Genomic DNA, 18,960 nt, shown 5'->3' with positions numbered 1-18,960 from the left:
AAATCATACCAATGAGAGTAAATGACGGTTTTTATTAATACCAAGATGAACAATGAATGGAATGTTTTTGTGCTAAAAATTCCACTTATTACTGAACAAATACTGCAAGCCTCGGCCGCCTTGACGAATTATATAACTTTCAATATAGAAAATAATTATCTATGCTGATGCTTCGGTTTGTTGACTTTCTTTAAACTTTTAAAACAGTGGACTATTTCAGTAAAAGTGAGTAATTGATCAGAAATGTCTACCTTACTCGGGATTATTACGACGGGTTTATTAACGACCGGTTAAAATATGGTTCGGGAAAATATGGCGAAATTGCTCAAAACCCACCACATTTTCCCGGTCGCCATTTTACCGGTGTCCAACCTTTCAATTTTAGATTCAAAAATTTTGTCTCAGATGTAAATTTCCTTATTAGAGATAAGCAAGTTTTATTTAGAAATTTTTTATTTAGAAATTTTTTATTTCGAAATTTTCGCATTGTTAAAACTTGTGAAACAAGTCGAATTATCAATAATTGTTGAACGTAGACAGAAATAATGACTCGTGGTTAATCAAACTATATGGAAAATAATTTTTAACATTTGAAGCGTAACAACCAGATCGATATTAAGATAAAGGGAGAGCTGTTTAGTCTTCCAATAAGTTGTAATCATCTTCGTTATCTTCATCTGGATTATCCCTTTCATCAGTTTTAATTAATTCAAGTTTTAATTTAACTGTTACTTTTACTTTGAGTCCTATTTCATTATGTAGAGATAGTCAATACCTAAGAAATTAAAAATTGGCCTACCTTACAAGACTTTTTCATAACGTACGAAATGCGACGGTTTTCCCGAAATTTCGCCATATTTTCGGACCGCCAAAATTTCGGTCGTCGTAATAGAATCCGTCGCATTATTTTTAGCTTATTCCAATTAGTGTGGCTTCATCGATTCATTTTGTTCTTGAAAAGTTAGTGATATGATGGTGGGACAAATAAACACAATATTCCATGATGAATTTAATGTCAAGTAATACCTTTTAAATTTACAATAAATTACATTTATGTGCTAACATAAACGTCTTATAAGAGACTAAGTCAAGATAAACAATTTAATACCAAACTCAATAAGTGAAACTGAAAGAGTCGAGCCGGACCCCTTAGAGGAAGATGAAGAAATCGATTTATAAGTTTCATTTTGTTTCAACATGATTTTACCGATTTTTAGAAAATTTTGAATTTCCTTTGTGTCAGAAAACAAAATGATGAAAAACACCCTTATTTTCTGTGACGTCCGAAATGTGACGGTTTTTGTTCAATTTCGCCATATTTTCGGACCGCCAAGGTATTTAAATCAAATTTGACAATAAGGATATATGACAAGAATTGGGCAAAAAGGTGAATTTTTTGCAATTTTAGCCAAATGAAGTCGAAAAACCTACAACAAGTGTCCCAATAGTCTTCTTTAGTGAATATAAGACAACGATTAAAATATGAGCACCCATACCCCTTGGGAACCCTAAAAGCTGAGTAGGCGGGTTTATTAACGACCGGTGAAAATGTGGTTCGGGAAAAATATGGCGAAATTACCCTAAACCCACCACTTAATCCCGGTCATAATAATCCCGAGTAAGGTAATACGCAGTAAATTATAATACCGCGATTTACCGCGCCCTGATTTACACGGCTGTTTGTTCGCAGGATTACAATAAGACTATTGTACAGGAAATCGTGAGTCATCTGCAGTCGATGAGATTATGGCCAACACTATCGGAGATTAAATTAATGGAATTCAATTCTGGTACAAAAGAGCAGAGAATGTCAGACAATCAATGTGTCTAGATGACATGCCGCACAACCTAAAACGGTTTTCCTTAGAAAGTATAATATGTGCTATCATATATTCTTTACTCCTTTAGTCTTTGGTGTTCGTCGTCTTCCCGTGATTTTGCACTGTTTATATTAGTCTTAATACTTGTGGGAAGCAGGGAAGTATCAACACTTTGATTTAAGAAAAGTTAAAAGAAGCTCATAATATCATTATTTATCGTTTGTTACCTTTTCCAATTCCATCATTGCTGAATAGTTGATTTCTATTTTCTATCACCGCAATCAAAATATCACAGCCATGCAGCCTTCTTTAACGATACTTCTAGTGGCGATCTTAAATCTACAGATCTTAACAACAGGTACGATTAACGGAAAAAGGTGAAAAGAAAGCTTGTTTGTGGTGCCACACAGATTCAAGTTGTGATTATCAGCCAAATTATCCAAATAGCCATCACTTTTTCGAGAAGATGAGTTTAAAGGATTTAAACAAATCATCTCAGGAGTTTTTGGACAGACGGCAGCATCGCCAGAGACGCAACACGTCTCTTGCAAGAATGGACGAGTACACATTAACGGCACTGCTTGTATCTGCAACACCGGCTACACTCTCAGCCTAGGAAAATGTTTCAAAACAGTCTACTTCACTTGTTACTTCACAGTTGGGGTGATCATCGTGGTTTTTGTCCTGGTCTCCGGTTACATAATGCACCAAGAAGGAAGAAATGTAGGTCAGTCAGAAAAGACGGAATATAAGATAATGATGCGGTTCAGTTTGGCCAACAAGGGCGCATCAGGGGACGATGGTAGTCTTGAGGGGGGCAAGTTACCGCTTCCCAGCCAGTCCACAAGTAATGCCCTCTTACTGCTCAGCAATGCTGTGTCAAGTGGAAACCTCCTTGATATTAAGTAAACATTTTGGTGAGGTGTTTTGTGCCCCTCTTCGGGTAAATGGTCTGTAACAAAACTGTTTTGATGTTAAAAGAAAAGAATTTTTCTCTACAGAGACTATTACAGTATTACAGTATATACTTCTTTCGGACAGCAGCGTGATTAGTCAAAGACAATCTTATAAACTTGTCGGTGGACTCTCACTCACTCTCTTAGACGAGAAACAATATATCAGTGTGAGTAAGTAAGGAACAATAGCTACTATATACCGGTCTGGGAAGTATCCAAGTAACCCGATATGTGTTCCCGAACACCTGTAGGGTTACTTGGATAGTTGGATACTGCCCCGGTCTGTAATAGATCTAGATAATAGCGGAGAGATGATCTAAATATAACACGTGACAGCGATTAACCAATCAGCCTCCAATATTGACCAATCAGCTTGTACAATGTACAATGTATAATGTACAATGTATAATGTACACCAGCAGCGTGATCAGTCAAAGACAATCTTATAAACTTGGAAACCAATCAGCTTCCACTATTGACCAATCAGCTTCCACTATTGACCGATCAGCTTCCACTATTGACCAATCAGCTTCCACTATTGACCGATCAGCTTCCACTATTGACCAATCAAAACCCAGAATAACAGTCACATGTCCAACATATAAAGGCAGCAACAAGTCACAGATATTGGAGCTTGAATTTTTGTCGCAAAATATGGGGAATTTTAGTCAGGCTAATCTGTATACACCGTTACATCACACGATTGTTCAATTTAAAACAACAAAGAACATCGTAGGACAATGTTCCACATTACTAGATCTATATAATTATAGTTTCCTGAAAATTCAAGATATTTCCCAGAATTACTGTAATCTTACAACAACTTGCGTTCCAGTACCACTGTCACATTAGGGCTCAGGCCCAAGCTTAAATTGTTGCCAACTACAATATTATCTTTAATTATGACTAAAGTGACTCGATTTGAATGTGTTGCGGATCAGTGACGTGTGGTCAACATTGAAAAGTTTGCAGCCACGATTCACCCGGCCTCTCCTGTTTGTAGTTGTTATGTTAGTTGCCCTCAGCTCATCACAAGACAATATTGATAATAGTGAGGTATCTGGTGAAAATTGGTGAAAATAATTTTATGTGTGTTTCTCATTCTTTTTTATTTAACTTCTTTTTATTGACAAATCAGCACTTCTCTTGATCAGTATAAGAATGTTTGAGGAAAGAATGATCAGTATTCGATCTTTGTAATCTTCCAAGTGTAATCACAGAAACAAATATACAAATTTATTCTTCGTCTTGAGAGTTGAGACACATTTTATGAACACATATTTCCTCGCTGCATATTCTCACAATGCACCTCAAATGACGTACTATGAACACATATTTCCTCGCTGCATATTCTCACAATGTACCTCAAATGACGTACTATGGACACATATTTCCTCGCTGCATATTTTCATAATGCACCTCAAATGAAGTACTATGGACACATATTTCCTCGCTGCATATTTTCACAATGCACCTCAAATCAAATACTATGGGTGACACGGGAGATGATTTTATGGAGTGCATGATATTTATCAACTACAAGATCTTATTGTACATATCTTATCCAAATATTTACAATGAACTCATCTTAATTTGATAACAAAAGGTTTATGCGACAAGCTCCATATCACGAGAGTCTAGGCTTATTGCTGGTACTTTAAAAATACCGCCTCCATGTCGACCTTTAATCCATGATGACAAATAAGTACGATTACATACCCTTTATCAAAGATCAGGTCCACAATTTTTGTATCCACACCAAACATACAAACTATGTATTTCAAATAAACAAAAAACTGTAATATAAGTTTAAAGAAGTAATTATATCTCATTACAATGTACAATGTACAATGTACAATGAACAATGTACAATGTACAATGAACAATGTACAATGTACAATGTACAATGTACAATATACAGTGTAAAATATACAATGTACAATGTATAATGTACAATGTACAATGTACAATATACAATATACAATGTAAAATATATAATGTATAATGGAACGAACCTACGAGTTCCCGGAGGAGTTTGTGTTTGAACTCGGGAGAGGAGACCTGGACAAACTGCACAAAAGGGAAGGTGTTCACCACCTTGGCTAGCTCATCGTCCAACACTTGGTCAAACAGGACAATGTCTGTCAGATCTTTGTAGACCAGCAGCAGCTCACTTTCTGAAATAGTACAAGGATAGAACCGTGGAGTGGCTAAATAAATCAATAAATCAATCAAAATTAATCGTATCGAACATTCATAAAAATGCCATTAGATTCTTTTTTAAATTCATGGCGCTGCGTAGATCATCACCTAAATGTAAAGTAACGTGTGAAGTAACGTGTAAAGTCACGTGACACTGTATACCTGATATGACGGATGAAGTAGATAGCTTCTTGATCTTTTTAACCAAGCCGTCAACAGACTTCTCCTTTTTCAGCGGATACTTCTTGTTGATCATGACTGGGTCGTCTGGAACGTGTACAATCAGCATGTTCTCGTTCCTGAAACACACACGTGACGTCATTGTAAAATTAGGGTAATTTTAGCACAAAAGTTTTAATTTTATGGGCAATTAGGAACATTCGTCACTGTTATCAGTTCTTGGGGGATAGGAACGTGGGTTTGCTTGATTTCCTGTGTCGATGTTTTATTAATTTTATTTCCACCAGAGGCTGAAGGCTCTACAATGGAATTGTTAGAAATCAAAGTTTCTCTAATCGCCATTGTTACACTGAACTCACGCCCATTGTTACTGAACTAAGGCATGGTAATCACAACCATTGTTACTGTACGATGTATTAGTTATTTAACTAGTTTTAATTGCTAAATTAAGTAATTGATCCTGCTTCTTTTGTAATTGTTGATGGTCCAGACTATAAACAACAAAAGAAGCGTCAACGTTCCCCTAATTATCAAATTAGGGGGACCTACTCCTCTCCAAGTATTTCCAATTTCCTTTAGTTTCTCCCTCTTAATCCCCATAAAACCATCAAACAACTGAGGTCTACCATTCGAATGATAAGATTCGTTTAAGCAACTGATTGCTAAATAAGAATGCTCTTTGATATCAAATTTTGGCGGCCATATTAACTTGTTCCGTATTAATTTTCGTAGTTTTAATGGTTCGTATTTAGACCTGCTCTGAATCTCATGGACCAGGGACCTGTGACAAGTTCCTAGCGCTTGAAAAAGATAGAACAGAAAACTACTTGATTATGGCTGTGGTTTGTGGCACATTATGATTATTGATTATTTTATTCTGAATGTCTTGACCCTACATTCAAGCAGAAAATCAGAGAATGTCAATGCTTCGGCTAGCGTTCTTTTCGATAATTGTCCCTTCGCTAGCTCTCTGTGGTAAGTGACTTTTTACCGCAAAGTACTCAACTAATATTTATTTCGTACGATGCGTTTTAACAGTATTCATTAAAATCAGTAAACCACATCCGTATTCGTCTGAGCAAATATATTCAGCCGACACGAATTTCATGACCATCAGCACCGTATTTCAGAAGAAGGCAGTGAGGAATCAGAAGAATGGGTTTGTCACGGCTGGACTGATGCGGACAATAAATGGCGGACAGATAATGGCGCTGACAAAGCTGCAGCGTGCAACAGGTCAGACATTCAGGTCACGTACAGGTCACGTACAGGTCACGTACAGGTCATGTACAGGTCACGTGGCAACAAGCCAAACATTCCTTCTTAAGTTCTTGAACCTAGATTGAAGATCAGACGTATAGCAATAATGATTTCACAACTGAAAATGAATGCAAATATTGGGGATGTTACAGAAGGAATGTATTTAATGTACATATTAAATATAAATATGTATATTTAATTTATTTAATGAAGTCCTTATTCTCTGAGCGTCCAACAGTATCTCTAATCTGTGAATAGAGAATATAATTAACGATTCCCGTTTAAATAAATAAAATAGTTGATGGGATGAATATAATTTAGGCTGGTGGGTGGACGATGGACAGGAGGAAGCAATGAAAATACACCAGGATGTGGAAACTGTGGATGCTGCCAAGATCTTTTATCAGGTTTATTAGCTTATTGGATATATTGCGTCAACAATATTATCTCAAATGTTTCAACGTTAAGTATGGAAGTATTAATGTTGTTAAAGATGTTAAAGACAAATATGCAGGCTAACCAGATAGCAATAATTGTATGATTTCTGAACTTGATAATTCAAATAATTTGCAACATTGCACTGCAAATATAACTGTAGGTTGGGGTAGGTTTCTTAATTTTTGCCGCGAATCTTGGTAATTTTGCTGGTCTAAATGTGATTCTTCTTGATGATATTGATAACGGTATATTACTAGGTAGTACTTGTGGTGTTGAATTCGCGATCGGTAATAATGTTACTTTAGAAGCAGGCCAACCAATCCCTACACTTCCAATAAACTTATCTACTAACTAGCTTTAAGTATTTAATGATACTCATTAAAAACTATAGAACAAGAACATTATTAAGTTGCAATCTTAAGAATTTCAATTTCATTGGCTAGAAACATAACACGCGACACAAACGATAAATTCTCATTGGTTGGGCATCCCAATAGGTATAATAATTAGAGTTGCTTGGAGGATATTTCTGGACAAGTGCCAAAGTTTGTACCAGTCTTTAGTGGATCCATTTTGAGGGGTGAGGGGGAAAGGAGAGGGAGGGGTTCGATGAGAGGTAAGGGGGAGTTAGTTTCTTGCATCTCGTGACTAGTTTGAATATTTGAAAGCATTTAAAACGGTTCTCTTGGGAAATAACAGTATCTTTGAACCAATGATCAGCAAGATCATTTTAGTATATCACTACGTTTTAGTACTGTTAGTAGTTGAAGTTTACCCTATAACTAACTCAGATAAAGGTTGATATAGAGATTTAAAATGGATCATTAAATATATAATATGTGTAAACCAAACGAATAAGTGATTTTGAATTGTATTGCTCTTTAGGGGTAGGGCAGCTGATACAAAAATGGACTCTCATAATATACTCTACATAATAAAAATTAAAAAACGTTTTGGAGTCCGACGATAACTTGATTTTACCTAAGGAACTGCAAAATCTTTCTGTACCACTGTTAAATGACTGTCGCCGTCAATATAAAAACTATAAATAACTAAGACAACAACAAAATAACACACTATACACCAATCAGATTGGGTAGCAGTAAGTTCCCTCCACCGCGTGACCCACAACATCCAGATAACCCCTCTCGAGATAAAAACTGACAGCACTGTCGGCAGCGTGGATTCAATCGAACTGTGGTTCTACGACCAGTACAACATGTTTTCTGGGGGTATCGGAATTTTCCTTGGTTCTACTCCCCAGTATTCTATCTCTTTCTGCACGGAGAACCCCGTGAACCTACCTATCAGTCTTCCAGAAGTTTCGGGAAGAGTATGGAGAATATCCAAAACACCAGGTTATAGTTTGTTTATTCAAATTAAATTTGACTTTGTAATATTTAAAGCTGTCACATCCAATAAATTCGATAAGTTAGATACATACACGCAGAAATAACAGCTCAGAACTTCCACAAAAAAGGGACACCTGAGCTGCGTTTTAATCACTTGATCAGATGATAGCCACGTGATCAAATGATAGCCATGTGATCAATTGAAAGCCACATGATCTGATGATAGCCACGTGATCTGATGATAGCCACGTGATCTGGTGATAGCCACGTGATCAGGTGATATTCACGTGATCTGATGATAGCCACGTGATCTGGTGATAGCCACGTGATCAAATGATAGCCACGTGATCTGATGATAGCCACGTGATCAAATGATAGCCACGTGATCAGGTGATAGCCACGTGATCAAATGATAGCCACGTGATCTGATGATAGCCACGTGATCAAATGATAGCCACGTGATCTGATGATAGCCACGTGATCAAATGATAGCCACGTGGTCAAATGATAGCCACGTGATTAGATGATAGCCACGTGTTCAAATGATAGCCACGTGATTAGGTGATAGCCACGTGGTCAAATGATAGCCACGTGGTCTGATGATAGCCACGTGATCAAATGATAGCCACGTGGTCTGATGATAGCCACGTGATCTGATGCTAGCCACGTGATTAGGTGATAGCCACGTGATCAAATGATAGCCACGTGATCTGATGATAGCCACGTGATCAAATGATAGCCACGTGATCTGATGATAGCCACGTGATCAAATGATAGCCACGTGGTACTAACCTCGCATCGAAACAGGTCCTCGTTAACACTGTAACGAGGTGTTGGTGCTGAGTGTCTTAGTAGACTCGTCCCTGTGTCACGTGACCTCCTGGAACTCAGTTTGGAGCAAGGAGACTGTGATGTTCAAGTTTGCTGCTGGAGACACTGCTTCTGATTACTTCCGTGGATATCAGCCTCCTCCTCCTCAACCAGGTATACAGTCATTTAAACTGTATGTGATTTGCTCCGAGGATTAATTGAATCTTTTACCACAAAATTTTAAATTTTAATCGAACTTAGATAATATGTTTATATCATATACAGTCGTATATTGGTGGAATTTTACTTTGTACTTGTAGTATGTAGCCTGTTTGTGCAAAGCTAGAATTTCAATGATATAAGTACGATCCATAACCAGTGAAATAGACAAAAAATCAATTTTAATTCCGGTTTACTGTAACACTAAAGATTCCACCGACAGAAGAGTGCGACAGCCTGAAGACAACATGGATCAAAATGTCAGCAGATAAGCAGTTTCCAGTGGTTAAATCAACAGTGCTGTCTCTCAGTTGTGAGGAAGGGTACGAACTTGTGGGGGATAAGGAGGTCACGTGTGAGAAGGATACCGAGTTTAGTTTCACTGATGAGCCACTCTGTGCAGGTATTTAGTGGTTTATGTTTTTATAATCTTGACTGATTTGAGGAATCCCCGTATGATATAATGAGTATTGATACAACAACTTTTTAAATAAGCCTATTAAGAATGTATTCGAAGTAAATTTTACATGAACGATTACCCCCATGTTTGGTTCTAGAGCGTCTATAAATTTGTGTATTGATTTTCGATTTAATTTCAGAAATTTGTGGTGGTAATTCTGTCAGATCTGGAGATTCTCTTTGTACACCTTGTGGAACAGGAGAAGTAGCAAACAGCGAGAAAACAGCATGTGGTACCCCTGATCCTAATATTTTTAATTGCTAAAGAAGGCCTTCAAGATATTGTAAAATTCTTATATTTTATTCTTATATTTGATTATGTTACTGGAAAAAAAGGTTAATTCTATACAATTTCTGAAATATTTCATTTCAGCTGCATGTTCAGCCGGCACTTACAGAGCAACTAACAATACAACATGTGAACCATGTGAAGGGAACAACATCAGTTCTGAGGGAGCTACTTCCTGTACACCGTGCGTTCCTGGAAGAGCGGCAAACACTCTTAAAACTGTTTGTGGTAAGTGCTCAGTTCAATGACCTTATAAGGTTCTTACTAGCTAGGCGGAAATTTAACAACTAAGGAATGAACAAATTTCTACGATTTGGGTTGAAATTCTTGACAGAGTGAAATATACCACATTTAACACGATCTTTAATTTCAGATTCATGCCCAGCTGGAAAGTACAGAACAATCAGCATGACAACATGTGAATTGTGCGGAGCTGGAAAAGTGGCAAACAGTCTTAAAACTATGTGTGGTAAGTGCTCAGAGTGGTTCTCTTGACTCTTATGTTTCTTAAACGGTAGAAGTTTCACAATTTATCCCTTGTTCACGTTTCCAGAATAGTCGGGGATACTGAGAAACACGTTTGAAGCGTACCTCATACTTATTAGTTATTACTAATTAGTAATTAGTGATTAGTTATTAGTTATTAGTGATTAGTAATAATTGTTGATTGTCGAACCGTCAGTAAACAGCTAAAAACAGTTTAACACACAATGAGCATCAAACTAAGAAATACTATTTCATGGTAATGAGACAAACTCCACATAATGTTACACTCTACACTGATAATGTGATAGTAGTAGTACTAGTAGTAAACCTGCGATGGGGTGGCATGTGCCTCAATAGGGTAGATACGTCAATTAATATTAAATGAATCATATTATAATTCCAACAATATCAATAAAGTAGGGTTGATCCACTTCAGAGGTACAATGCTCGGAGATAACAACCTCCCACTCCCAACAATCACCCCCGGACACGCTACAGAGAACACAGTTATAACGGTCACGTGCACTTCAGACTTCACGCTGATTGGTCGGGAGAAGGTCACGTGTGAAGCTAGTGGGGAGTGGTCGAGTACTGGCAAATGTGAAGGTAAGGGAGATGGAGTGGGATATTCAGGATATTCAGGATATTCCATTATCTCTAGAAATCCTAAAACTAATATATCAGCGTGTGCATAAAGAGGTGGTTAGCAGCTGGGAATGTGGGAGGTTTATTGGTTAATTGATGGTTAATAGATAGTTAATTGGTGGTAATTAGATTATATCAACCAATTTCGGTAAGGACATTCCAATAGGAACTAGTAATTCCTTAACTTCAGATATTCGATATTATCAGCAACACAATTAGTTCCCTCTAAGGCTAGCATATTATTGCTATATTGTATCTCAGAAAACAACTTTGTGATGAAGCAGCACTTTCTGTTAGATGGGTGCAACTTTTTATTGTAATAAATAAATAAATTTGTGCGAGAAATTTACTAAAATGTTCGCAAAACACCAAAATCGGTGTTGTGAAATGAACTGCTTGTAACTTTTCTGCCATTGAATCATTCAAATTCGCCAAAATTGTTACAGTGAAGATAATCCAATTTTAGAAAATTCGCAAAAAATAATATACCAACGTCCAACATTAAACAAAAATTATCTTTTTTCAAAAAAATTGTCTTTTCTCAACACTCAAATGTTTAATTTGTGATTCGGGATACAAATAATAATCACTCATACACTCATTACATACACTCATTACATACACTCATTACATACACTCATTACATACACTCATTACATACACTCATTACATACACTCATTACATACACTCATTACATACACTCATTACATACACTCATTACATACACTCATTACATACACTCATTACATACACCCATTACATACACCCATTACATACACCCATTACATACACTCATTACATACACTCATTACATACACTCATTACATACACCCATTACATACACCCATTACATACACCCATTACATACACTCATTACATACACCCATTACATACACCCATTACATACACCCATTACATACACTCATTACATACACTCATTACATACACTCATTACATACACCCATTACATACACTCATTACATACACTCATTACATACACTCATTACATACACTCATTACATACACTCATTACATACACCCATTACATACACCCATTACATACACCCATTACATACACTCATTACATACACTCATTACATACACTCATTACATACACCCATTACATACACCCATTACATACACCCATTACATAAACTCATTACATACACTCATTACATACACTCATTACATACACTCATTACATACACTCATTACATACACTCATTACATACACTCATTACATACACTCGTTACATACACCCATTACATACACCCATTACATACACCCATTACATACACTCATTACATACACCCATTACATACACCCATTACATACACTCATTACATACACTCATTACATACACTCATTACATACACTCGTTACATACAATCATTACATACACCCATTACATACACTCATTACATACACTCATTAAATACACCCATTACATAAACCCATTACATACACTCATTACATACACTCATTACATACACCCATTACATACACTCATTACATACACTCATTACATACACTCATTACATACACTCATTACATACACTCATTACATACACCCATTACATACACTCATTACATACACTCATTACATACACTCATTACATACACCCATTACATACACCCATTACATACACTCATTACATACACTCATTACATACACCCATTACATACACCCATTACACACACTCATTACATACACTCATTACATACACTCATTACATACACTCATTACATACACTCATTACATACACCCATTACATACACACATTACATACACTCATTACATACACTCATTACATACACTCATTACATACACCCATTACATACACACATTACATACACTCATTACATACACTCATTACATACACTCATTACATACACCCATTACATACACCCATTACATACACCCATTACATACACTCATTACATACACTCATTAAATACACTCATTACATACACTCATTACATACACCCATTACATACACCCATTACATACACCCATTACATACACTCATTACATACACTCATTACATACACCCATTACATACACCCATTACATACACCCATTACATAAACCCATTACATACACTCATTACATACACTCATTACATACACTCATTACATACACTCATTACATAAACTCATTACATACACTCATTACATACACTCATTACATACACTCATTACATACACTCATTACATACACTCATTACATACACTCATTACATACACTCATTACATACACCCATTACATACACTCATTACATACACTCATTACATACACCCATTACATACACCCATTACATACACCCATTACATACACCCATTACATACACTCATTACATGTAAGATGCCTGCAATATTGTGATGAACTCTAAAACAACGATTTATAGTCAGTTCGATATAGTTAAAATAAATAGACGTTCACGTGGAGGTAGATTCATTAGTAATATAGTAAGTGAAAGACAAGAATTTGATATCGATGTATTTTATGAAGATTTGCTGGATGATGATAATATGATTGATATGCATGATATTCGTACTAATCTATGTAATCTTAAAAAGAAACAACTTAAGTTAGTATATATTAAAGCTATATCTTATATTAATAATTTTAATAGTAGTATAACGACATATAGATTTCATAAAATTCTCTTAGTTAAAGATTTATCATGGTTTTACCTTACAAGAATGGGTTTAGCGTGTAATAATAATAGTAAATCAAATTCTTTTATTGTAGTTAATTATGTTAATAAATTTGTCGAGTATATTGATTTTCGAAAGATATTTAAAATGGAACAAGTTACTAAAGCTGCACCATTCAAGTCAAAGTATCATCAGCAACCTACATTGTCCTACAAATACCCTCCAACAATCAGATCTAAAGTACTTAACTACAAAAAAGTATATAATGAAGCTAACATTGACTCAGAAACATTGAAATGTAATTGTGCATCAAGTCGTTATACAGACCCTACTCATAAACATGTCATTACAGGAGAGCTATCAATGATCAGTAATGATAAACTTCGTAATCTCCTAATGAAGGGATTAAATTATAGAGACCAAGCTAAACCATGTACTGAAAAAGCTTTAAAATCAGTAAAGACGGCACTCAAAAGCTATTGCGATAAATTGTCTAATTTATGGCATAAACCTATAGAAGAGTTTCAAGAGTGGAAAACACTAATCATAGAGCAAGTGAAAATTCAACTGCAAGGAGCTAAACCATATCCCTATTATTCAGTATTATCAGATGTTGAAGTCTTAGCAGATTTAGATGAGCTTCATAAAGATTTTGTATTGGTTCCTACCGATAAAGCCAAAAATAATATTACTATTGTTTGTAAAAAGTTCTATATTAGTATGATTGAAAAGGAATTATCATCGAATACATTTACTAAAGTTAATCGTTCAGAAGATGATATAATTAATGAGCATAAAGCATTCTTACTTAAACATCGTATTAAATTTGATGAAGATAATAGCAAATTACCTTATTTATATATTACACCAAAACAGCATAAAAAGCCAGTCGGAGTTAGATATATAACGTCTGGTAGTGGAAGTAGTTTACAACAATTATCAGTCTATCTTAGCATTTGTATTAAATCTATGCTTCACTCAGCTAAAAATAAATCTATATATGATAATAAATTTCACGTTAGAAATGATTATTTTGTTATTGATAATAATGAGCCTATCTTAGATTTTCTTAGTTATGATAATACCCAGAAAGGTTTAAAGTCTGTCAGTACTTATGATTTTTCAACTTTATATACATCTATTCCTCATATTCAATTGAAGGATAATCTTCGTATGTTTGTAGAAAGAGTATTTGATTTTAAAGATAAGTCTTATATTATTCCTAATCTTTATACTAAGAAGGCCTATTTCTCTGATAATGTTAGTAAAAATAAAGTTCATTTTTCTAAAGATACACTTTTGGAATGTCTTAATTATTTGATTGATAATTCTTATGTTACTTATCAGGGTCAAATTTATAGACAAGTTATTGGAATACCAATGGGTACCAATGCAGCACCACAAATAGCTAATGTTTATTTACATGTTTACGAATATAAATATATTAAACTTTTGATAGAACAAGGGGATACAGAAAATCTAAAAAGATTAAAAGACACATTTCGTTATCAAGATGATTTGATAGTTTTTAATGATTTCAATTTATTACAGAATGTATTAGAAGATATTTATCCTAAGGAAATGATAGTAAATAATACTAATATTTCGGCTCGTAAATGTTGCTATCTAGACTTAAACATTAGTATTTATCAAGGAAAGTTTAGAGTGACGTTATATGATAAAAGAAAAGATTATAATTTTAAAGTTATATCTTATCCTTTTTTGGATGGAAACGTTCCAAATAATTTGTCTTATGGAATATTTATTTCTCAATTAGTACGATTAGCCAGAATTAATTCGACACTTAAGGGTTTCAAAAATTGTGTTACCGAACTTTTAGGTAAATTGGTTGCGCAAGGATTTAAGTTAGCTGCTTTGCGCAACAAGTTTGTCAAGTTTTATAAATCAAGATTAAATATTTGGGGTAAATATGGTAGTGATATTTATGATGAATTTATTGAAATGTTTCAATCACCTAATATTATTTTGTAATTTGTATCGACATATATCGTTTTTCAGTTATATTAGTTACCTAATATCTATTAATTATTCTAGTATTTGTGATTAATTTGTATTGATTTATTATTTGTGACTTATAAATTAGTAACCATTATTTTACCGTACGTCTAAAAAAATTTTTTTGTCAAAAATTAATTTTATGAAGGAGTAAGTTGACAAAAGATGCGCATTCGTATATTCATTTATTGCATGTTTAATTTGTTTTTTGTGTTTAATTTACGATTATTTGCATTTGAGATTCTGCGATTAAATTTATTTTGTTGATTGTAATGTTGTGATATTGCATAATTTATTGTAAATGTAATATATGTTTCAGAAAATTATGTAATGTAATGTGATGGAGGTTCTTTAAGCAGGCAATTCCAGTCCAAACCCTGGAAACATGACATAAAGGATTTGTTTTACTTGTTGCATGAAAAGCACTAATACACTCATTACATACACCCATTACATACACCCATTACATACACCCATTACATAAACCCATTACATACACTCATTACATACACTCATTACATACACTCATTACATACACTCATTACATACACTCATTACATAAACTCATTACATACACTCATTACATACACTCATTACATACACTCATTACATACACTCATTACATACACTCATTACATACACTCATTACATATACTCATTACATACACTCATTACATACACTCATTACATACACTCATTACATACACTCATTACATACACTCATTACATACACTCATTACATACACTCATTACATACACCCATTACATACACCCATTACATACATTCATTACATACACTCATTACATACACTCATTACATACACCCATTACATACACCCATTACATACACTCATTACATACACTCATTACATACACCCATTACATACACTCATTACATACACTCATTACATACACTCATTACATACACTCATTACATACACTCATTACATACACTCATTACATACACTCATTATATACACTCATTAGAATCAGGGGGATATTAGTATGCACAGTAATACGTGTTTTATTGTTTAGTTACAATACTTATGATTCTGAAATGCCACCTAAGCATGTAGCGTTATATCGTATCAATATTGTAAACTTTCGGTTTTTCATATTGATCCAATTACCGCAAAATTTGGAATAGTTATGAAATAATAATAAGACCGTATTACAGTTCATGTCAAACACAAGGAAATACTTCAGCGAGATATATGTATAGAAGGATAACGTTTTCATGCATCACCCAATTTTGTCAACCAAAATCTGACAAATATATTTGTAAGCCGCCTTTATGAGCGGTTACCCCCGATAGTTACGTTACTGCTCTGATGATCTTCGGGCATCCAGGTTGCACATCCTAATTCATGATACTCTGTATTGTATCTATGAACTCATAACGAGGTGGCTGGTGGTTAGGTTTATTGGTTAATTGATGGTTAATTGATAGTTAATTGGTGGTAATTAGATTATATCAACCAATTTCGGTAATATAAGGACATTCCTTGAATATGAACTAGTAATTCCTTAACTTCAGATATTCGCTATTATCAGCAACGCAGTTAGTTCCCTCTCAGGCTAGCATATTATTGCTATATTGTATCTCAGAAAACAACTTTGTGATGAAGCAGCAGTTTCTGTTAGATGGGTGCAACTTTTATTGTAATAAATTAATTAATTTGTGCGAGGAATTTACTATAATGTTCGCGAAACACCAAAATTCGCGAAAATCGGTGTTGTGAAATGAACTGCTTGTAACTTTTCTGCCATTGAATCATTCAAATTCGCAAAAATTGTTACAGTGAAGATTATCCACTTTTAGAAAATCGCAAAAAATAATATACCAACGTCCAACATTAAACAAAAATTATCTTTTCTCAACACTCAAATGTTTAATTTGTGATTCGGGATACAAGTAATAATCACTCATACACTCATTACATACACTCATTACATACACTCATTACATACACTCATTACATACGGACACTTTTTTTTTTAAGTGTGGTGAAAATGACTTTGAGTGCCATGACACTTTTGACAATGAAAGTAAAATGACTAGTAACTTGAAAGTGTTGCACAGAAATGCCTTCAATCTTTACTGCCCCTGTAAGGAAAATCCATTAGTTAGTTAATATGTCATAATATAGTACCAAGGTAGTGCCAGTTTTCAGCATTTTGGACTATAATGTTTAAAACGCCCGTAAAAAACTGAATTTTGCGACTTTTCTGTTCAAAATTCAGATTATGTCTCAGAATTATTCAAAGAATATTTGGATTGGGGTAGGAATACTCGAACTGTGCTCAAAATAAGCAAAAAGTCATTTGTTTGGTAAAATTTCTAGTTTGGTTGAAGGGGTTGTACAAGGCCCATACTTTCGATCAGCTTGTGAATGAACTGTAACAACTTTCAAGAAACGTTGGTCTGTAATAATGTAACCTAGGAAAAACCTATTGTGTGCCTGTATTCAGTAAAAATTCACTCACAAAATTACAATTGAGTTTTTTTTACATTGCAGTAGCTAGACAGCAACAAATTAGAACGTTTTTCAATCGTACTGTCGAGATTAAGTATGCTCAACAGCATTCTGTTCGAAAATCAACTTAAGAGTGTGTCAGTTTTCAGTAAAAAGTCATTTTTAGGTCAAATTCATCACGATTAAAAATTCGAAAGAAATGACTCTTTGCTGAATATTGGCACTATACAATTGATGTCTGACAGCATAAGCAGGTTCATCAAGATGATTCTTTACGAAATCTAACGATATTGTGTGTTCTAATTCAGCAAAAAGTCATTTTATAAATAATATTTTTAGCTTAAAATCTTCATAGAAATGACTTTTTGCTGATTATTGGCACGATAAAGTAGATTTCTGACAACAATATCATGTTCATCATGGAAATTTGGGACATACTATTGATGTTTGAAGTTCATTGTGCCAGTTTTAAGTTAGTTATAGCAGGTTATCACAACACTGCTTACAAAGCACAAATTTTATGTGATTTACCATTGGTATATGCCTAGAAAAAGAAGTCATTTTAAGCTGAATAATGGCACACAGTGCAACAAAATTGTGCCACATTAAACAAAAAAGGCACACCGCTCCCTCAAACAATATTCTGAACTAAAAGGAGTGCCATATAGCAGTAAGAATGACTATTTCT

At 34.5% G+C, this 18,960-nt stretch overlaps 1 protein-coding gene across 2 annotated transcripts in view; it reads right to left on the bottom strand.

The window, feature by feature from the left end:
- The window catches only part of LOC134824892 (uncharacterized), a 90,509-nt gene that overhangs the window by 26,769 nt on the left and 44,780 nt on the right, over positions 1 to 18,960 (bottom strand). For both annotated transcript variants that reach the window (XM_063836893.1, XM_063836894.1), the window contains 2 exons: positions 5,141 to 5,277; positions 4,792 to 4,953 (listed from right to left, as the gene is read on the bottom strand). In XM_063836893.1, the coding sequence (XP_063692963.1) occupies positions 4,792 to 4,953; positions 5,141 to 5,277 (299 nt within the window). The remainder of the gene's footprint in view (positions 1 to 4,791; positions 4,954 to 5,140; positions 5,278 to 18,960) is intronic.

Source organism: Bolinopsis microptera, chromosome 13, assembly GCF_026151205.1.
Source record: "Bolinopsis microptera isolate Bmic1 chromosome 13, MBARI_Bmic_1.0, whole genome shotgun sequence".
NCBI classification, from domain to species: Eukaryota; Metazoa; Ctenophora; class Tentaculata; order Lobata; family Bolinopsidae; genus Bolinopsis; species Bolinopsis microptera.
This window is presented reverse-complemented; position numbering and strand designations above follow the sequence as displayed.